General features: G+C 31.3%; 2 protein-coding genes across 3 annotated transcripts in view; both read left to right on the plus strand.

Annotated features, from left to right (window-relative positions):
* The window catches only part of LOC111716159 (ATP-dependent DNA helicase Q1), a 29,871-nt gene extending 29,249 nt beyond the window's left edge, over positions 1–622 (plus strand). For both annotated transcript variants that reach the window (XM_023491594.1, XM_023491601.1), the window contains one exon: positions 173–622. In XM_023491594.1, the coding sequence (XP_023347362.1) occupies positions 173–461 (289 nt within the window). In that variant the 3' untranslated portion in view covers positions 462–622. The remainder of the gene's footprint in view (positions 1–172) is intronic.
* On the plus strand, positions 582–22,122 carry LOC111716176 (tRNA (guanine(37)-N1)-methyltransferase). Its single transcript, XM_023491610.1, has 20 exons — positions 582–668; positions 1,386–1,469; positions 1,706–1,746; positions 1,982–2,027; positions 3,155–3,219; positions 6,572–6,708; positions 7,191–7,231; positions 8,424–8,546; positions 9,843–9,899; positions 10,734–10,806; positions 11,404–11,446; positions 12,134–12,204; positions 12,681–12,745; positions 13,121–13,152; positions 14,608–14,687; positions 16,491–16,563; positions 17,976–18,062; positions 20,497–20,574; positions 21,317–21,430; positions 21,987–22,122. Exons 2-20 carry the CDS (start codon positions 1,448–1,450, stop codon positions 22,104–22,106), a joined length of 1,368 nt encoding a protein of 455 aa, XP_023347378.1. The 5' UTR covers positions 582–668; positions 1,386–1,447; the 3' UTR covers positions 22,107–22,122.
* The last annotated feature ends 460 nt before the right edge of the window (positions 22,123–22,582 follow it).

A 22,582-nucleotide genomic window follows, 5' to 3' on the forward strand; every position in this document is an offset into this window, starting at 1 on the left:
ATATTATTTTCTTTCTATTTAATAACTATTTATGTTTTTAATAATAGTTGATAATTGATAAAGAGATGAAAACAAATTATTCTCTTTTGATAGTAACAGATTTTTGTTGGTCACTATATTTTTTTTATTTTAAAAAGAACGTTTTAAGGAAAAATAAACTTACTATTTTTAGTTATTTGGTTGTTGGGGGTCGGGAAATTCGAAGTATACTTGTAAATTTGCCTGAGACTGATACTCTACATCGGAATCCGTCAAAACGAGGAGACGAGAAATCCGGGAAAAATAAAGAAAAATCCGCTAAAATTTCAGCCATCCAAGAAAATAAAAATGGCGGATCAGGAAACCAAACCAAACCCAAGAAACTGTCAAGCAAACGGGGTCATTCTAGTGACAGTGATGAAGATTTCGAGATCAAACAAAAAGTATTAAAAAGTTCAATTGTGATCAGTGACAGCGAATAAAAAGCTGATTATATTTATAATCATTATGAAGTTATCAAGAAAATAATAAGGATTTTGAGATAAATAATTATATCTCAATTCAAGAATTCTAATCAGATGAAAATAGTATTTTATCGGAAAGATCTCAATAACAAACCAAATTGAAAAGGTTAACAATTTCAGATTAAAAACAGCGTATCGTTAACTACTGCGACTCCACTGCAAAAGGTTAGGCTTATTAAATCTTAAAGGGACTGTAATCATTACTTCAAGTAACCCTCCATTCAAAGAGGGCAATGCTTGATTCACACGGTACCCTTTACAGTTTTGTCTGATAAAGTATGAATAAGATATTAATGTTTATAAATTTGAAAATTTTGGTTTCTTTACGAAAGTGACTTGCGAAACAAAGGTCTCAAGGGTGCCATGTAAATCGGACATTGCCATATTTGCATGGAGGATTACTTGAAATTACGCTTTCAGTCTCTTTAAGAACTAGAAAATATTTTAGCGTTCATACATGTGAAGCAAATTTTACTTTTTTTACAATTTTGAAGTAATTTGTCCTTCTGCATTTTGCAATATATTATTTGGATTTTATAAAACTCTATTTAACAATTTTTGTAATGAAACAATTTTGAAGTAGTTTTTTCTTCAAAATTTAGATTTTAAGCAGATTCTTTACATTTTATTAAAAGTTTTTTTGGTCTATCCATGGAGGAAAGCCCTGTAGCTATCTATGCGTATCAAAATGATAATTTTTCTAAATTAATTCTGACATTGTTGTTCAACCTTTCATCATTTCATCTCTTCGGATAGAGGCAGTTCAAGGAGCGTACACAGGGGGGGGGGCTCTGGTCATTACTAAAAGATTGATGTTTAACATATGATGAAAGGTAGAAGATGAAGATTGAGTTCACACCAATTTGATCAAATATTTTGCAGATTTTACGAGATTTGATCTCTCTCTGTTCACCTACAGTACTTGGCCAAGTTGAGAAGACTGAATGTTAAATTCGCGTTACCTTGGTAAGTTATGGAAAAAATTTATACCGGTCTTCGTTGGTTTTTTGTTTGCTTTATGAATTTGATTTGCACTAAAAAGCAAAAATCTGAATGCGCTTGAAAATTATGAAGAAAAAATTTATCAAATCTTTTTTTTTAAATATATCAAGAATACTTTTGAACTAGTACTACATGGATTTGAGGATTTTTATCAAAAGAGTGCCCCATAGTTTCACCCTTATTAATATCTAAATTTACAGTGGTGCAACCTCAGTACTTCAAACAGATAATCAGATTAAAGGTACAATTTGATTTTTTTTAAATAATATTTATTATTATTATTACTATTATTATTATTATTATTATTATTATTATTTTTATTGTTATTGTTATTGTTATTGTTATCGTGATTGCTATTGCTGTTTCTGTTGTTATTGTTATTGTTATTGTTACTGTTACTGTTATTGTTATTGTTATTGTCATTGTCATTGTCATTGTCGTTGTCATTGTCATTGTCATTGTCATTGTTATTTTAGAGCACAAAAATGACCTCCCCTGTTTCTCCTCCAGACTGTGTTAGAGGTAAATCTTTACTTTTTTTGGAAACAGTTCCTTTAAAGGAATTATCAAGTATTTTTTTAGCGTAAAAGTTAGAGTCTCAAGTCAAAATTTCGCAATAAAAGTAATTTGTAAACGGAAAAATTCACGGAAAATTATTAAACTTAAACTAAAGAAATAGTTAGGGGTGTCAACTAAAGCTTGTATGGAATATTAACTTAATTAGAAAAGTCCTATTTATTTTATTAATATAAACGCCTACCACCGTATTTTCAGAATATGTCATTTGATAATGGATTAGTGTTATTTAAGATTTTGTTTGACTGAAACAAATATGTATATTCTATATTGTGTTAGTGTTAGTTTTTGGAGGGAAACAATGTTCTTTAGTTTTGTTTATTGGATAAAGGTTTAAAGAGGAGAGTGGTGTGAATATGTAATAGAATTGTTTAAGTAGATTTCTACTTGAAATCAAATTTACATCTTGCAAAAAGTAGGATTGCTTGTTTTTAGAATTCTTGAAAAAAATGTACAATTCAGGCATGTTTGTATTACCTATTGTTTCTATACATAAAGTAGTCATATCTGCATGTCCGACCCATAACTCATGAATTCCTGAAACGATTTGTCTCAAATTTTTATTGGGAAACTCGGTAGAACCATGGCAATGTTCTTAGCCTGGTGTAAAAATTGTAAGTTGAGTGGATTAACTTTTATAGAGAATTTCCAGGCCAAGCTGTGTTCCCAATCTGTGTTCTAAATAAAGTTAATATATGTAAGCCCTATCAAATCATAGACTCAGTGGCGTAAATAAGGGGGGTTATTGGGGTTATTTACCCCCCCCTAGAATCCTGGGGGTAAATACCCCCCCCTAGAATCCTGGNGTAGACTGTATGTTTTAATGTATAATACGTATAAGAACTACTTGAAAATCGTCTTATTGGGAAATGTTTTGCGGCGTCTTTTATCAACCTAATTCACAAATATAATTCATGAACAGATATCATTGAATAAACCTACTTATGCGATTTTTAAAATGTGGTCTGCGTTTTGTGCTTTTTAAATGACCGAAGATATCAATGATTTTGTTTATAGAGGACAATTTTTTTGCTTTTTTAAAAAAATTTAAATTTATTAATATTTTTGTTTAGGAATGAAGGTCTTCAAACCTGAAATGTTTCAAAAATCAGCTTCTTTTCCATGTCTAAAAATTCAGGTAATTTGATTTGCGTGAGGAATTTTGTTCAAGTGTGTTTAAAGTGCCCCCGTATGAAATAGAATTTACCCCCTTTAATAAATACCTGGCTACGCCCCTGAATCTATATACATAAGTAAAGTAGTAATCTCTGTTTGTTTGTATGTCCGATTCAAACTCAGGAAAATAAATATTTTAATATTATGAAAATTTTGGTATTGTTTTTTTATTTTCATTTATAAATTTTGTCTTGCCCTTTCAAATTTCATGCAATTGCTCAATATTTATTGAATTAAAATAAAGTAATTTTCAAAATTTTTAATAAATCTTGATTCAAAAATTTTGAATGAAAAAACTTGTTGTGCTCTAAAACATGGGGATTACTATCAAATCTTCTATTACATAAGAAACTATTTTTGAGAAGTTAACAAAGAAATGTAATTTTCTGGAATAGAGAATTTTATCAGATGTTTTTTATGAAAGTACAACGCAAACCATTATCTTTTTAATGGTAAAAAAATCACGATCATCTAATTTAAAAAAAGGGTCTGTTGTTTACGGATTGTCAAGAGACCTCCTTCCATTTAAAGATGTACATGCCCGATTCCATTGCGGTTTCTTCATCGTCAGTGACTAGCCTATTTATGCGACAAGGAAGAAGATAAACAAAATAGTTTCTTTTTAAAATAGGAAAACAAGTATGTCCTTCTCATTAACAAAATAATTGTTATAAAAGTACAGTTGTAAATATGGCATCTGCTCACTTTAAGTTACGTGAACAGTACCTTTAGGAAGATAAATGTACTTTCTCATTTCTAACGATTTTTTTAATCAAACATGTTCAATTATATTTTATATTATATCTTTTATTTATCTTATCTTATCTTATATTTTATCCATCTTAAATATATTTAAGAAGGCTTAAAGATTATTTTTAAAAAAAAGTATANTTTCAAATACAAGCCATCTTAAATATATTTAAGAAGGCTTAAAGATTATTTTTAAAAAAAAGTATAATATTTGTATTAAGAGCAAAGTGCGCACATTTAATAACTTTTTTCCTCTTATGTAGGCTAGCTAAGTACAGAGATAAAATGAATGTTGTGGTAAAATCTTCAATCAAGTCTTTAACTAAATGGTGGTGGGCCTCCCATAAAAGCTATTGAACAAAATTTAAAAAAAAAACTCTGATGGAAAATGTAAAATCGCAAACCGATAGAAGCGCTATTATAACCCAGCTGTCAGTGAATCCATATAATTTGCTGGATCATAAAAGTAAACTCAGCTGTAGATCATCCGGTTCATCAAACTCATTGACGAAAATTCTTGAAAAAAAGACTTGACGAAAGCTCAAAGACCAACTCACATCATTTAATAATAAAATTCGATTTTAGTCAAAAATCGGTGTTTTTGTGCTTTATTGCAAGCATTTTTTTAATAAATTGAAATATTTTAAACACTGTTAACGTGGTCTTTTTTGATAAAATTAAAATTATTCAAGTTTTGTATTTCTAAGGAACTTTTGTTGTTTACATTTTGGAATGTTTTAGTGTTAGTAATTATCGCAGTTTTACCCTTTGAGAAACGTTTTTCTATAGCCTCAAGGGATGTTGTAGAATTATAAATTCATTAATTTTATTGTTCTCTGCTAAAAATCATTTGTTTGAAGTTTTATTACATGGTTCTGATGAGAATTGGAACACTGAAACTGAATTATTATTTAAAAAATATTCCTTTAGCTGGAAGCAGGGTATTATAACGTACAGCATTATAAATGGCTTATAAGAGCACATTTGAAATCAGAATTTATTGAGAAATGTTTTAATCTCTTCCCTGTTACACCTACTTTATACATTTATGATTAAAAGATTAATATTGTTCAATTATCAATGCTTTAAAGAACTAAAACTAAAAAGACAGGTTTTTTGGCGGCCACCCTTTATAGGGCGTTAAATTTTTTATGTCACTTGGCCTAACTTAATATCACTAATATTTTCATGTACAATTTCTAAATTTCCCCCATTTTTTTCTAAATATCCCTAGGGATTATTTAGAAAAATAAGATCCACCTGAATTCCATGCATTTAAGAAAATATTGTTTTGATTGCGCATTTTCTTGGCAAGTTTTTTGAATTTTGCGTTATCAAAAAAAAATTTATTTCATGAAAATATTTTTTTCATTTATATTTATTCTTAACACATCCCAAATAGATGGTATGTGATCGCAATGTGACATAAAATTACCAATGTACTGCTGATTTAGAAAGTGCGGGATATTATTTTTTCTCTTCGGGATAAGTAACAAATGGTTTATATTCCAAGGATATTTTACATGGGTGAGACATGTTTGACCTCTGAATTGTCCTTAGCTGCGCTCGTGACAATTTAGAGGTCAAACATGTCTCACCCCTGTAAAATATCCCTTGAATATAAACCATTAGATACTTGTCCCGCAAAAAAAAAATATCCCACACTTTCTAAATCAGCTGTACATTAATAGTTAAACTGACTTTTATTAGCTAAACTAGCTGAGGCGCATGAAAAAAAAAATTTGAAATTTTTTTTTTAGTCTTTAACACCCCCCGGCCACCCATGAGTGTCCACAAAAAAATTCAGCCCAATCGGTCCAGCCGTTTGGCTGGCTATACGCAACATATATACATAGGAATGTCTTGTTTTATTATATAGATTATTAAGAAAAATTATAAAAAAGCAAAATTTTGATATTATAAAACAAGTATATTAGGGCAACAAGGAGCCAAAAAATAGACAAATAATTGTTTTGTTTTTTTCAAAAATTAGAAGATATGATGAAAGTTCATGATTCCAAGCAAAACGAATTATCAAACTATATAAAATTTATAATGGGGACGTTGGGGACTGAAGTGAAATTCCCCCCCCCCCCCCCCCAACCTGGAAAGTAAAAAAAGGTTAAGTCCAAGAACAACTTCTTTTCAAAATTTTTGTCAAAAAATTTACAGTTTTCTTATGATAAACCAGTATTTTTGTACAATTTCACATTAATAACCGTTTTTATAACAAAGAATTGTCAGGGTTTAAATTTTGCATAGTGGAAGAAGAGGAAATGTTTTCCAAGTTTTGTATTCGGAACATTTGCTTTCTTATACTATGCCAAATTTTGACCCTGACAGAAGAGGTATGCTAAAATAACAACCAACAAACGATGCTATAACGAATCTTTTTGGATTGGTTTTGCATTTTTTGTGACACAGATATTGGAAAGTTTAATAATATCAAACTATTACACAATACAGTTTTAAAATTTTTTAGCGATTCAAAACGATTAACAACAACACCACGTGTACCTTGTACAATGTACTTTTTAACTCCAAAATATGTACTCTGTTTGCAGGTAGAACAGCTGAATAGGTTGAAGAAGGTTCTGGAAAAGTTTGCAGTGAAGATTCCAAACTTGAAGACTGTGCAGGATACTGAGGAGTCAGGACAGAAGATTATTCTTCTCAACCCAAACATTATCAAAACCTTTAGGTCACATCAATTCAGTATTTGCCACAAACTTTAATTTTCGAATTCACATATCTTGGCAACCTGGTGGTGTAAATCTTTGAAATTTCAAACTTATTCGGTCTAAAAGAAGTCGTAGTTTAAAATATATAAGGTCTTCGACATCGAGTTGCAAATATACATGGATTAGAAAATCAGAGATTATGGCTAAGACTTATTTCCTTTTTAAACTGAATGGTTATACAAGTTAAGCATGAATATTTATTAACACCATTGTTTCAAATACAAGAGGGTATTCAGTCCCTCCCCCCTTGAAAAGTTTAAAAGGCGAAGTCCCCATGAACAAATGCGCCTATGATCTTTACTCATGGATAAAATGTGGAATAGGAATTTTACGTAAATTTTCTGAAATGTTTTTATTGAAATTGTACAAAGTACAACTTAAGTGGGCAGAGACTGAATATTTTGAAAATTTCTATCTAAGATTAAAGATATCTTTTTTCCAGTGATTTGAAAGATGTGAAAGAAGAACTGTTGATAAATCAAGGTAAATTCAGATGTTGAAGTGAAGTCAAAAGATGAAAAAGACTTTTGCACATTTTAATGAGAATGTCGCCGTAAGTTTAGTGACCATAATTTGAAAAGAGTGGAAGGCCGGATTCACAACGATAAAACATGAAGAAATCATTTTTTTGTCTGAAAATTATAAATTTTAAATTGTTGATATCTTCAAAATTTACTTGCGGATTTATGCAGCATAGACGAGGAAGGAAATTGTCCCTTTAAACCATGCTCATTTACTGATAATAACAATATGTGATAATAATAATAATGATACTAATAACAGTTCCAACATTCAATGGCAATCAAGGCCGAGCCTCCTTCAGAAATAACCGTCAAAGGACGGAATTTATAGTATGCTGAGAGGTTTTAAGTTACTAAATAAAAGTTAACAATGACTTCTTCCCGAAAAAAAAGGCTTTGTAAAAAGCTCAAGCCGAAAATCTAAGGAATAATGGTAGCCCGATATTGTTATAAACGATATTTTAAGTTTCCCAAAAAAAACCAGATTGAAGACGTTTAAAAACATTTTTGAATTTGATTAAAACTCTTAGTCTGAAGACGACCTATCCATCCATGAGTTTACTCTATAAGATAAATCCTATTCTAGTAAATGATGACGACCTATCTATGAGTTTACTGTATAAGCTTAATTTTATTCTAGTAAATGAAGACGAACTCTCTATCTATGAGTTTACTCTATAAGCTTACTTCTAAGTAAATGAAGACGACCTATCTATCTATGAGTCTACTCTATACGCTTAATCCTATTTTAGTAAATCAAGACAACCTATCTATCCATGAGTTTACTGTATAAGCTTAATTCTATTCTAGTAAATGAAGACGACCTATCTATCTATGAGTTTACTCTACGCTTATCATATTCTAGTAAATGAAGATGACCTATCTATCCATGAGTTTACTGTAAAAGCTTAATTCTATTCTAGTAAATAAAGACGACCTATCTATCCATGAGTTTACTGTGTAAGCTATTACTATTCTAGTAAATGAAGACGACCTATCTATCTGTGAGTTTACTGTATCAGCTTAATTCTGTTCTAGTAAATGAAAACGACCTCTCTTTCCATGAATTTACTGTATAAGCTTAATTCTATTCTAGTAAATGAAGACGACCTGTCTATCTATGAGTTTACTGTATAAGCTGCATTCTATTCTAGTAAATGAAGACGACCTATCTATCCGTGAGTTTGATCTTGAGGCAGAAAACTGGAAACCCCATGAGAAGCTTAAATATATTCTTCCTGAGGATGATGAAGGTGTTTCAGGCTTCTCAATCATAGGTAATCTTTCTCTTTCTTCTAATTAAATTTAGAAATAGATAATATAGAAATAGTTTTATTGTAAAAAATGTAAAATAAATATTCCCATAGTCTGCATGTTCAATGTAAATTAGCGAGCGTCATTTAACCAAACTAAAAGCTGTAGAATAATAGAACCTGGTCAGGATTCACTAATGATAAAGAGATATTGAAGACACAAGTGTGACAAACATACATACTGTGGACCTTTCTATCATGTATTTAGAAAGCGAATATTTTTTAATGACATGGTGGTGGTATTTTGCTATTTGATAATTTTAGTATATGATATTATAGTTATTATAATTAGCATTTGAAATTTTTGTATCATTTATGCTATCAATGATAAAATGAGTCCCAATAAATAAATTTTGAAGTTTCTGAAGATGTATTTCTATTTTGTACACGCTCTTAGTCTCCTATAACTATATTGATACATTTTATTGGAAGGGGAGCTCGTTATTTGACTATTTGTACCCTTCAATAACTGTACTGTACAATAACTTCCAATAATTCCTGGTTTTCACTGGATATTATTATTATAGTCAAAAAGAATATTTTTTACACAAAAATAAACAATTTGTTTTTTATAGTTGTGTTATTTTTTTTGTTTTGGAGGAAAACTATTTTTCAGAGAGCTGAGAAGGGATTGTAAAATAATCTTTTTATGCAGAGTTGCACAAAAAAGACGACTGTACGGAATTTATTAAGTTTTTCTTACATTTTTGGACTCCTGCCTCTGTTACTTTGTTTCTTTCTTGCCCCAAATCATTTACAAACAATGTGCAAGGCAGAAAACAAAATTAACTCTGAAGATTGTTCTAATTTAAGAGTTGTAGGTCATCATTAAGGCTCATTATAAGTGGATAATCCTTTATGTTCATTTATTATACCCGAAAGTTTTTTTTAAGTTTTTTGTTACGTTTAAAATTTTTTTTTTGCATTATCAAACATGTGATAGTCCGATTTGAAAATGTCTGAAGATTCTATAAAGTTGCAATCGCTGTTTGTTTGTATTTATGATCATGAACCCCTTCTTGATAAATTTTCCTTGAATTCTGATTGAGGAACTCGGGAGAACCACAGGAATGTTTTTATTTTGACTTCGAGATTCTTAGTTGAGTGGGTCCACTTCTATAAGAAAAATAGCTTACATAATAATTTAGACCAAGCGCGGATAAACGGCGCAGTGGCAGTAACTATTAGTATTGAGTAGTATGTACACTGTGCAACGCTGGATTCCCAAGCTAGTTCTAAAGCCTAAATATATGTGTTCAGGTCACATTATCCACCTTAACCTGAAGGAGAGCCTACTGCCCTACAAGAATGTTATTGGTAAGTTTTATCCAACTGCTTAAAGAAACTGTCGACTTAATTAGAGTGAACATGTAAAAAACGGCCATGTCTGATAGACAACTGCAATCATTTAACCATCGTCTGCGCATAAAAGGAAGACATTTCTGTTTTCTATAAGAAAACATTTCCCTTTTGAGGTTTATCTGTGATTTAATAGTTTTCCATGAAGATTGTAGATAATTAATAGGCGTCTGAAAAATTTCTTTTTCCCAGATGATAGGTATGCTTTTAGGGCTTCATTCACCAAATGGGGAAAATAAATCAATCCCTCTCTTTTACTCTCCCTCCCTCTTCGTCCCTCTCCTTCCTTTTCCATCTCTTTCCATCCCTCACATTCCCTCTTCATCCCTCTGCCATCCTCTCAATGTTTCTCCATCACTTTCCATCCCTTTCCTCTCCATCCCTCTCCTTTCCTCTCCATTCATCTCCTTTCCTCTCCATTCATCTCCATCCCTCTTCATCTCCCTCCAGTCCTCTTTACTGAACCCCACTTTTTTCCTTCCTCCCCATCCTCTTCATTCCTCTTCTTTATGAACGTTGATGTTTATTTATTTATCCCTCTTCTTCATTATATCCTATTCAAGACGCTACGAATTAACAATAATTAGTGAGGGAAATCACGTTCATTAAATGATCAGTTTTAAAGATACAGTTTCATAATCCTTAATTTTTGGTATCATTAAAACTTCGTCAATCCTCCCCTTCATTAAATCCAATTCACTGAGTCGCAAGCTGATACAATCCGTCTCAATATCACGTTCCGTGAAATCTAAGTTTCAAAATTACGGTTTTATAAGATTTAATTTTTTTCAGGTGCCGTTTTATTAGAGACCAAAAATATCAAGACTGTTGTAACAAAGACGACAAATATAGACAACACTTTCAGGTGGGTGTTATTTTCCGGTACCCACTCATCTCACGTAGAGAAAACTGACCTAAGGGTTTACCGACCTAAAATTGTAATATATATCTAGGTTAGGTCTGTCCGACTGTCGGGTAGGTGGAGTAGGATGTAGGTTGAACCTATAGATATAATAATGACTCGATTTAAATCTGTAAAAACGCGTGGGTTAAAATTAATCAAGATTTTCTAATATACTACGATCGAAAGTATCCTGTATTGGATATCCTTAATCAGTGTTCCTAAATCTGTATGCACTGTTAACACTTTTGATTTTCTGCTTAATCCTCTCTTTTTGATATCCCTGCTGGATTCCGACCAATCAGAGTTCTCTCAATGAAAGCGAGACAAATTAAAAATTTCTAGGCTTCTGATTCCCTTCAATCGACGCTCTAATTGGTTGCATTTTATATACTTTTCTGAATATTACTGTAGGATTAAAATAATATTAAGCATTGATCTCGATATCTACAATTCATATAGAACTTCAAGTCGGTTTTCTCCAGGTCAGTTTCCATAGCATCTTTTTTTCTCATCTAATGATTTCGAGGAAAACTGATTTTAAACAACTTTTTTTTCTAGAAATTTCCAACTGGAAGTATTGGCTGGAGAAAATAATTTTCAGGTAGATTGAAAAATATTGCCTTTTGTTGGTAAATTATAAAATACTGTCTTATATAGATTGAATTAATATATATTTTCCCCTTGAATATAGGGCAGGGCACATTCCAACCTTTTCTAGCCGATAATTTCGTTAACGGTTAGTTCCGTTCCGACCGTTAAAAACAAATTTTGTTGGCAAGTTTTATGCAATTTCAGAAGAAAAAATAACGAAAGTTACCGGTTTCCTAAAAACACATTCGTTTCAATTTAGTTTTCAACCGTTAGTTTTTTGTTTTCAAAAACGGCTAATCCGTTTCGTTATAATGATTTAAAAATATTAGTTTTTGCCGTTCGATAACGGACACTTCTGTTAATTTTCGAAAACCTCCGTTTCGTTAACTGAACTTTGCCCAGCCTTCCTTGAATATACAGGGGTTGGACTGGGATATACACTATACATATTTATATTGTACAAGGTACAGGGTTACCCATAAAGAATGAGACTTTAGAGACGACTGTACGGAATTTATATATTCGTCTGTTTCTGGCCGTATACATTCTGATTCTCCACAACTGTAAACTTTCTTTGCCAAATCTTTAAATAAGGCAGAAATTTGATTAAACCTTTGAAATTAGTTTTGCAGTTTCCTTCTTTGTGGGTAACCCTTTTCTGTTTTCTTGAGAATAATTGTCACCTCTGCTCTACTAGGTTACTGTAAAGGAGAATGGAATCAATTTCACGTTTGATTTCTCACTGGTATACTGGAATCCTAGGCTTAGGAACTAATATCATCAATTTTACTACCTGAAATGCCGTCGGCGTTGCTCGTTAAAGGGATTGTAAGCGTAATTTCAAGTGACTGTCCATACAAAGATGGCAATGCCCGAGTCACAATTGAGAAGCTTTGTCTGATCAAATAAGAATTAGATATCCATGTTTTTATTCATTTTAACCGTTCATTTTTAGTTGCGAGTTCTCTGCGAAAGCGACTTGCGGCTTGTGCATTTCTTGTTAATTAAAAGCAACGGAGAAACTTACTTGAGTTAGAAATACTACAGTATTTTTAATATTTTTGATCAGATTAAAGTTTCAAGGGTACCGGTGTAAACCAGGCATTGCCATCTTTGCATGGAGGGTTAATTGAAATTACGCGTAATGTCCCTTTAATACACGTCTATTTTATTTTACATTTTTCCCTAATATTCTGTATATCTCCCCCCCTCTCTTGTTTAAATATGAATATATATGATATTAGTACGGAGCATGAGAGAATTGTGAAGAAACTTGATACTAATTCTATACTACTGGACGCATGCGCAGGAAAATAACATTTTGTTAATTGAACTTTTTTCAATCTTCTTTGTATTTAAAGTCTATTCATAAACTTTTCTTAATTTTTTGGTATCTCTTCTATTTTGTCTTTTTTGCCTCTTCATGTCCATTTTTTGTTGTCCATTTCTCTGTTATTTATATAATATATCATATCTAAAGTTCAGATTTTTGTTTTCTTTTTTCTGCTCTCATGTCTGGATATTTTAATCCCATGTTTGGTTCTCATTAGTCTCGTTTATCGTTTATTAAGTTTTCACCTTTTTTAATAATTTCCGTCCTTCAGCGGTTACTTCTAGTTCATTTAGTATATTTGGTCCAATGGTTTCGGATTGGTTTAACACTCAATTGTTATTTGTTGATTAGGCGTCGGACCTTTCAGTATACCGGCAGCTAAGGTGGGAGTTTTTTGTTTGGTCCCCCCCGTCGAATTGTTATGTACATAAAATTAGAGATTCTTCAACAGTGAAAGTCTAAATATTCCTGAATAATATAAATTGATTGATGACTTAAAAGTCCTTTTTGATCAAGTAGAATGTTGAATTTTAATTATTTTACATTACTGCGGTTTATTTAGAGTTTTATTGTAGAAATGTGCGTCTTAGAAAATGTAGAAAAAGATCCGCGCATATTACAGGGTGTCCAACAAAGTATGACAATTGAGACGACCTAAAGGTCGTCATAAAGTGACCTTACATGTCCTATTCACAGAAGTACCGTAAGAAGCTTTGACTTATCAAGAATGATTGAACTCGCAATGTTTTCCTTTTTATTGAAACTTGGTTATTTACGTTTGTGGTTTTTCTGGAAGTGAATTTCGAGTTTGTGATTTCACAGTACGATTTAATTTTCAGAATCAAACTCGCTGTTCACCAAAAAAAAAAAACGACGATATCTTTTCATTATTGATCAGATAAAGGTGTAAAGGATACCATTGGGAATCGGCTAACGACAGTCGTCCCTCAACTATCATGTTAAGTGGACCCCCCCNCCCAAGATCAACCTCAAATGTAAGATTAAAATAAACACGATTAATATCATGGTTGAAAAGGTTAAAACTCTGCATCAAGAATGAATTAAAATTTTATGCAATTTGCTGATGGTACAATTCTATTTATTTATTAATATTTAGACTAGGTGGGTTAGAGCATAAATATTAGAGTGAGGTGATAAAGTCATATGGAACTTTTAAGAATGAATTAAATATTGAGCTCAACCGCTTGCAAATAACCATTAGTTTCCCATTTTGCGTAATTGTGAACCATTTTGCGTAATTGTGAACCATTCTGCGCAATTTTGAACCACATCATGTCATTTAAAATCCACTTTACCATGCATCCATAAGTCTGACATTTATTTTTGACTTCAAATACAGAAAATTCGTATTTCTTTGAAATTGGGAAAAGTCTAGTCTCTACGTGATATTATACATGTTTTGAAATAAAATATGTTATTTTATGAAAAAACTAAAGAATTTGAGTAAAGGGTGCAGAGCCGCAATTAACCCCGTATTTATGCCAACAAAAATTAAGGTTTTCAGTAAGCAGTTTACGAGAAATATCCCTTTTTCCGTGGTAAAATAAATCAATTGAGACTTTAGTTATTTAGTTGATTTTGTACACTATTGTTTCTGAATTTGTATTCTAATTTCTAAAAGAAACGTTTCGTTTATTAATTGGAAATCATAAAAGTTTTTTAAAATTTTCAAATTATTTTTAATATTTATTGATTTTTTTATCAATCTTTATTGAACAATTTATTAGAAATCAGGAGAATTTTCCTGAATTCAAAATACGAATCACAAAGGCAGGAATTAGATATGCAATGATATGTTCTTCAGATAGAATATTTAGAAATGTCGAGTTCTGGCGAATGATTTGAATCCTGAATCCTTCAAATGGTTAAAGTATAACAAGGAAAAAAATAAAATCAGGTAATTTGTATATTACTAGGCTTTTAAGGCGCTTTGAGCCCATCGTCTATTTCAACTTGTAATTGTGGCTCTATCTGGGAGCATCTTTTCTTTTTACAATAAACAAAAAAAAATTGTGGATTTTATAATATTTTTTTCGTGAATTTTCAAAATTTTACAATAATTAAAACTTTGGGACACAAATTTGCAATTTTGAATGTCATGTGAAGTCCCAAACACAATTTTGGCGCCCGCAATCGGTTCAGCCGTTTATTGGATACAAACGGACAGAAATCCAGACAGACAAGCAAAGTAAGCATCAAGAAACTAAATAACTGGAGACTATTTTATTTAGAAAATTTAGCTTCCCGTTAAAATCCACCAAGTGTGGGTAAACGGTTAGATTTCAAAGCTTTTTCGCAATATTGTTGTCGTCTTCTTATTCCAAAAGTTCTAAAACTGTATGGGTTTCACTGTAAATTAAATGCTGAAAAAAAGAAAAATTTGTTCTCAGAGTAATTTGATGATTTTCATTTTGTGTAGGAAATGCATAAAGATTAAATGCAAACCGTTAAGTTTTCAGAAAGATTTAATATTTAATTTGTTAAAACTTTTTTATACTTTGTTTTTATACTAGGAATGATCATTGTCATTTAGAGTAAACATTAGAAAAAGGTTTTCCTTGTTTTTATAAAAACAAAAATATAAATGCAAATAATGAGTTTCTCTTTACAAATTTTTTTTTATTAAAACAAGTTTTCCTTAACAAGACTTAAAGAGCCTCAGCCAAACTAAGATGTCTGAGAAACACAACTTAGCCAAGCTAAAAGTAAACTTGAAATACTTCTGAAAAAATCATTGCATAAATTCGAGTTTGGTCAACAAAAAAAACTTTTTCATGTAAAACTACGAAATCAACTGTTTTTTTCATTTTAATCTTTTTTTTTAAATATTTGAATGAAGGGGGAGGGGATTATTTCTTCATCACGGGAAAACCTTTATTTATTTATATTATGGGCCGGAAACCCGGTTTTGCATAGAAACTAAACTTTCTCTATAAAAAGTCAACCCATTTTATTTAGAATTGTTGAACTTAGCTAAGAACATTCACGTGCAGTGGTCAAAGAGAATAGAATATATATTAGAGTGGAATTTACTAGAAAAAAGTGTAAAACGGCCATTTTGTTGTACTGTTTCAATACTGCAGGTGTACTTCACATATTTGTGCTATATAACCTTTTGGGCCCTGGAACATAATTTTATAGAAAATCTAAAATTAAAATTAAAAGAAAACCAAATTATGAAATAGGCTGGTTTCATAATTGACCAATGGTCATTTCACATAGACTCTATGCCTTTCACTTTACAATCGATGATTTTTCGTTATAACTATTTATCAACTTTATCAATTTATTTTTAATTTTTTTATGAAACATTCGTTATAACTATAAATCAAATGATGTTTTTATTCACCTAATTCATTTAATAAAGTTTATTTAACAGCTTTAAAAAATTCGAAATCGAAATGGATAGTTTAGGGAACATAATGTATCAATGTACTTTACTGCATATAATTTGTGAACATTTACATGATTTGTACACTTTGAACTTCCTTTCAGGCTGAAAGGGACTGCCAAAATTCATACCGAGGGATTGACTAAATTCCACTCTAATATATATTCTATTCTCTTTGGCAGTGGTGCTACTGAGCTCCCCCATCAAAGTTTGAGTACATAGAAACAAACAGAAAAACACCCAAACAGACAAACACTATCACTACTTTATAAATATGGACTCTAAAATAATAAATTGGTTTTATTTTAGAGAAGACAGGATAGAGTTGTATAATCTGGACGCCAGGGAGTTTATAAAGTTGAATCTACCTCGTGTTATCAAGGTCATCTTTTTATATAAACTTTACAGAGTTTTCATTAATAATACCGACGGATTATTATGTCCTTAAGGACAGTTAAGTAAAATTAAGTAAAATTTTGCTCCTATTTATCTCAAAAGATGACAGAGATGTGTAGAACTACTTTTTTGTGAAATTAAAAATTTATAACCTAACCTAGACAAAATTATTCTTAGGAACCTTTAATATAGTAAAATTCCCTGAACTCTCCTTTAAAGTAGCGTTAAAAATTATAAATTTACATTCAGGCGCTAAAATCTTGTCAGATTTTGCCAGCAGCTTGAAGCAAGCTCTGAGCAGCTTTAAAATATTCACACCCAGGGCTACAAAAACATGTTGGGTTGGTGATCCTACAATTGTGAAAAGTGTTGGCCATTTATTTTTATCCTTTTTCTCTTGGCTTTTAAGATCGATACTTGGAGCTTTGATATTCTACATTGACACCCATAAAACTGTGATCTTTATTAGGAAGACATTAGTTTACTTGTTTACTTTACTTGTTTGGGGATTTGCAGGAGACCTATTGGTCCATGGTGCAAACATTTTTGGTGTCGAACTGTGTGGCTTCTCTGCTAAATTATTTATCAGGTTGCTAAATGACACAGTTCCTATTAGCACAGAAAAGTAGTTTAAATGGTAATCTTCTCCAGTTTAGTTATAAAACCGGTCACATTCCTGGACTCCTTCACATCAACTTATTTCAGAGAGAAACTACTCTGCGAGAAAAAGAAATTTCATCTTGTATCTGTTTTAAATCTTGTCGCAATTAGATTCTTATTATAGGAGGCAGTTCTTGTCAATCTAGTTTGACGATCATCTACCGTATAAAACCAAAGGGACGATTTGACTATCAAACCCACTGAGAATTTTGAAAGTTTGCACCAAATCATAGCGTTTCTGCCGGGTCTCAAGTGTTGTCAGGCCAAGTTCAATTAATTTTTCTTCTTATGTTTTGCCCTTTAATCCAAATATCATTCTTACAGCTCTCTTCTGAACTCTCTCTAAAATCTATATGTCACTAATCAGCCAGGGTTACCATGCTGGTGTTGAAAATTAAATATGGCATCTAACAAACTGTTTCTATAATTGAAGAAAAATATTCTTATCCCTACACATAATTAAAATCAAATCAAATCACAATTACTTATTGGTGATTTAACCTCGGCAATTTGATAATATTAGAAATTTTATTCTACATATTATTTTATAATATAAAATCAAGTCAAGTCTAAGAACCTTACTTATGGTAATTTTAACCTATACTCTGACTTTTCTTGTTAAAAAGGCATTTAGGCATTATTTTTGCTGACGACATTAATTTTTAACTGAAAGATTAAGAAAATATATGCCAAAAATCTGTTAAGTTTTGATGAAAAAAATGTTATTATGTTTTTCAGGAGATTGTAGAGGAGGGAACAGAACAACAAATCCATATAACCCTGAACCTACCAGGACTAGCAGTTACTTTCATGGACGTTTTTCAGGTTAAAGGGACTGTAAAGGAAAAGTGAAAGAGGGTGTAGGCTGAAACTTGAGAATCTCAGGACTTTAACGATACCTATAAAATATCTATCTGATGTTCCTGTCTTGAGATCTTGACATAAAACTGTGTCAAAATTATACCAAAACGTATATATATATATAAGATATGCGTCCGTATCACGTGACCAGAACTCCGACCAATGGCAGTGCAGTATACTGGTCACGTGATACAGACGGCGACACGTGACAGTAATACTGCACTGCCATTGGCTGGAGTTTTGGTGACGTGTTCCGGACGCAGAAATAATATTATCAATTATATCTATTATAGATGAAAAATTATTAAATTCATATAATAATAGAAGCAAACTTAAGTTTCTCAGGCTCTTCTGGGACATCGTTGTTTTTAGATTGGTTGCGTATTTATTGAATATGATCAGTTTAATACTACGAATATTATACAAAATCTTACATATGTACGACGTACGTTTTGGTATATTTTTGACACAGTTTTATGTCAATTTCTCGAGACAAGAACATCAGATAAAACTCTTATATGTCTCAATTAACTAGCAGGTTTCAGCCTATACCCCCTTTCATTTTTCCTTTACAGTCCCTTTAAACTAAATTTTAATTAAAAGGACTGTCCACGTGATATTGAATAACCCATCATTTAGAGTTAAATGTCTAATACACAAAATTGCCCTTTCATCTTTTTTCTGCTCAAACATGATGGAGTTATCCTACTTTTTCGTTTTTCCTTCTTAAAATTGCGAATTGTTGCATGAGAGAGAAGAAAATTTAAAGAATGTCTGTTCAAGACAGAAAAGGGTCGGTATATCTTTCTCATTATTCACGGAGTTGTGAATCGGACTCGAAACGCTCAAAGATTAGGGTCACTTAAAATAACGTTGTTACTCGACGATTCCTTGAACAATTTAGTATTTGACATTTTCCCTTTTCGTTAATCTCCATCTGAACATTTTGTATTTTAAAGGTTTTTCAATTTTAAGATTTAAAATATTCATTTACAACGGTGCCTTTTAATGTCGTCGTTTTTTAACATGACAATTTGAAAAAGAAAAAGATACCGTTTATCGTGATGAATTGAGAACACCACTCTATGAATTGAGAGTTACTTGGCGTCTTTTGATAAAATCTGACTGGGGAGTCGAGCGGGGGAAGGCAGGCGGCCATGAGCCACCACTATTTTCCCTTCCGTACCACATATTAGCTTTTTTCTCTTCCGGCAGCCATAAGCCACCACTATTTCCCCTTCCGTACCACCACATTTGACATTTTCGGGCAAAACTACTTTTTTAAATGGTATATTTAGGGCCTTTAAAGTGTGATTTTAAAAAATCCAGCCGCGAAGCGCAAAAAAAGCACAACTCAAACCATTTTTTCAATTCTACTTAAGATTAATGTTTTGTGTGTTGAATTCTTAAACTGTTTTACTAAGAATTTTTGACAAATTTGACTGAGTATTGCATCTTGAAATATCACAAAGTCTAATGATTATTGGTTAATGAGTGATTTTAAGATGGATTTAGTATAATGAGTCAGTAATTGAATAAGTGGTGGCTCATGGCTGCCGGAAGAGAAAAAAGATAATATGTGGTACGGAAGGGGAAATAGTGGTGGCTCATGGCTGCCTGCCTTCCCCCGCTCGACTGGGTGGATGTTTAAAATATTTACTGGGATTTTCTACCATATAGTACTTTTTGTTGAGACAGAGAACGGAAATTTATTTGTTAAAAATATTTTGATAAATAAAGTTTTTTACCAATTTAATTTCCCCCTCAGAAAAATACACAATTTGTCAAAACATTTTTGGTTCTAGATTTATAAATAGTACAAATATTTATATTCTTATTTTATCAAGTTGTTAATTTGATTTCATATTTTCAAATAATATTTTTCTTCAATCGCTTTTTCTAATTTTGTGATTTTTTGAACTGTAAGTTGCCTGACCATTTTTCCTCTAAATAATATTGAAAACTTATTAAACCATCTTTAATAAACCTTCATTTTTCCTTCTTGTTCCAGACATTAATTTAAAATTATATCTTTATATTTAATTAAAACTTAATGGATGAGAAATTAACTCTTTTACGTTCAAGTTTGATTTAGACGCATTTAAAGGTTTACATAATAGAGATTAATTAATGAAAACATGGCATTAAATATATTAAACAGAAAATGAATGCTGAGGAAAAAGGTATTCTCACCTTAGAAAAACATCTAATCAAAAAAATTGATTTATTGATTATTGTTTTTGATAGTTTTGTAACCATTCGATGAAATATTTTTTTCTTTTTTAAAATTTTTGGAATAGTTTCATTGTCTCATTACAAAAATGCAGCATGTGTTCTTTTTGATTTAGCTCATTTTAATTTCTCATGTTTTATGGATGTTATTTAACATTATTTTCAGGGTGTGCTTGCTGATTGTTCAGAACTTGAATCTTGTAACTTCAATCTTCCTCTTGTTCATGTTTATACCTTCTCTAAGGAAGGGTCCATTTACATTCAGCATCCAGGGTTATCCCCTATTCGGAGATTATGAAAGGGACTGTGACAGTTTCTTTAAGGGACCGTCCAATGCAAAGATGGCAATTCCTGAGTTACAGCTGTACCCGTCAAAGCTTTTTCTGATTAGATATATCCATGATTTTGTTTATTTAAACTGGTTTCGTTTTTGGTTTCCTAAAAAAGACACAATGAAGAAATTGTCAGAATTAACATTTGTCAAGTGAGAGAAACGACATTATCTTCCACAGTATCGATCAGATTAAGGTTTCAAGGGTCAATTGAAATAACGCTAACCGTCCCTTAAAGTCATTTGATTAGTTTTATTGTTCTTGGAGATTATGCTCTTACTGTGGATAATTTTAATGTCCTCCTTGTCTTAAATCGTTTTACGCAAGATGTTGATAAACTTTTGCTCTTGTTTTAACTTTCTCCTCAAATAGAATTTATCAAAACCAACAGATAAAAGAAAAGGTAAAACTTTAGTTGAATTATTATTTTGATCTTTTCAGATATGAGTAATTGGACATCAAATGTGAAATGTTTTCCCTTTTTTAAATTATTATCGTAAAATTTCATTAATTTTTGACTCGAAATTATTTATTTTACCAATTGGGGATTAAACCCTTAAATATTTTACTTACCCTTTAAAAGAAATGAAAAGAAATAATTTTTAAACAGTGATTATTACAAACCCAACTGAATGGACCCTCTACGACCTGTAGGCTGAAGATACTGTCCTTGATGTCCGAACAAGGGTTGAGGACAACCTCGGCTGTTCTCTGGACCCTGACCATCTCGTGGAGGTCGCCTTCGTCAGAAACGTGGCTCCTAACAAGGCAGGAGAATATGTATTTTTAAATAAATTATTTCTTTTTGTATAGAGTAAGATAAAGTCACTTTTTCATACCTTTGTCATCCTAAACAAAGCTTTCGGTGCGTACTACAGAAATCTTGAGTACACTGACAGAATAAATAGTGGATTTTATTGGAGAGTGTTGTCATTTTTCGAAACAAAAATTTTGTCTTGAGATCAATTTTCTAAATTTGAATATTTTAAACATTTTAGAGAAATATTGAACTAATAGATTCTTTATAATTGTGTCACCTTTTGATGGAATAATGTACTATGAGAGCAGTTTTCAATATTTGAATATTTTTTCTTATTTGACAAACATTTTTATGAAAAAACTAAACTTCTACAAATCTTATTTTTCACTGATAGAAGAACCCCTTACATTGGTTAGCTTAGCATACACTAAGCAAATAAAATTAAATATTAGACACCCTATATATATGTTATTACTAATTAGGAAAAATGTCAATGTAGCGGAGGTTTTGGTTTGTTGATCATTTCCTGATATAATAATAACAATTATATATTCTTACTTCAAGGACATGCTGAGATGCAGTTTCCGTGTGCCCCGCAGCATTCTCTTCGACAAGGGAACTAAGAGAAGGCTGAACCAGGGAGATGAGGAAAATGACAATTCTTGTAAAAAAATGAAAGAATAAACTTTTCTTTTCTTAACTTTCAAAATATTATTATTTGTTATGCTTTTAGTATGAAATAGGTGGCTTTTTGGTAAATATCCTGCCCCCCCCCCCCCCCCCCCCCCCCGACACACTTGGGGACTCCCATAGGATAAATCAGAAGAAACACTAGCCTTTTGGTTTTTATATGAACAAAACTTTGTGAAGCTAAAAAAGGATTTTATAGATTTTTTGTCAAAAAAATAGGTAAAGTAATACTTGGTAAAGATAAATCGAGATGTTTATATTTTGGGGTTATTATTACATGTTGTTTACATTACTGTCCGCATAACAGCTGTCTACAACATGGGTCTACCTCATTGTTAAAGATTTAAAAAGGAATTTCATGGATTTAAAAAAATGATGAAAAACCACTTAATGAAAGTATAGCAAGATGCATAAGTTGTAATGAATGCTTCAGCAGTTGTGAGATTTTTATAAGGAATGAAAGTTTCTAT

The sequence above is a fragment of the Eurytemora carolleeae genome, unplaced genomic scaffold (assembly GCF_000591075.1).
Source record: "Eurytemora carolleeae unplaced genomic scaffold, Eaff_2.0 scaffold24, whole genome shotgun sequence".
NCBI lineage: Eukaryota > Metazoa > Arthropoda > Copepoda > Calanoida > Temoridae > Eurytemora > Eurytemora carolleeae.

Bases quoted from the DNA above. Each gene is read 5' to 3' on its own strand.
- LOC111716176 (XM_023491610.1), top strand. From the start codon at position 1,448: ATGTTAAATTCGCGTTACCTTG. The intron at 1,747-1,981 runs GTACAATTTGAT...TTGTTATTTTAG, and splicing joins AACAGATAATCAGATTAAAG to AGCACAAAAATGACCTCCCC. The intron at 21,431-21,986 runs GCAGGAGAATAT...TCTTACTTCAAG, and splicing joins GAAACGTGGCTCCTAACAAG to GACATGCTGAGATGCAGTTT.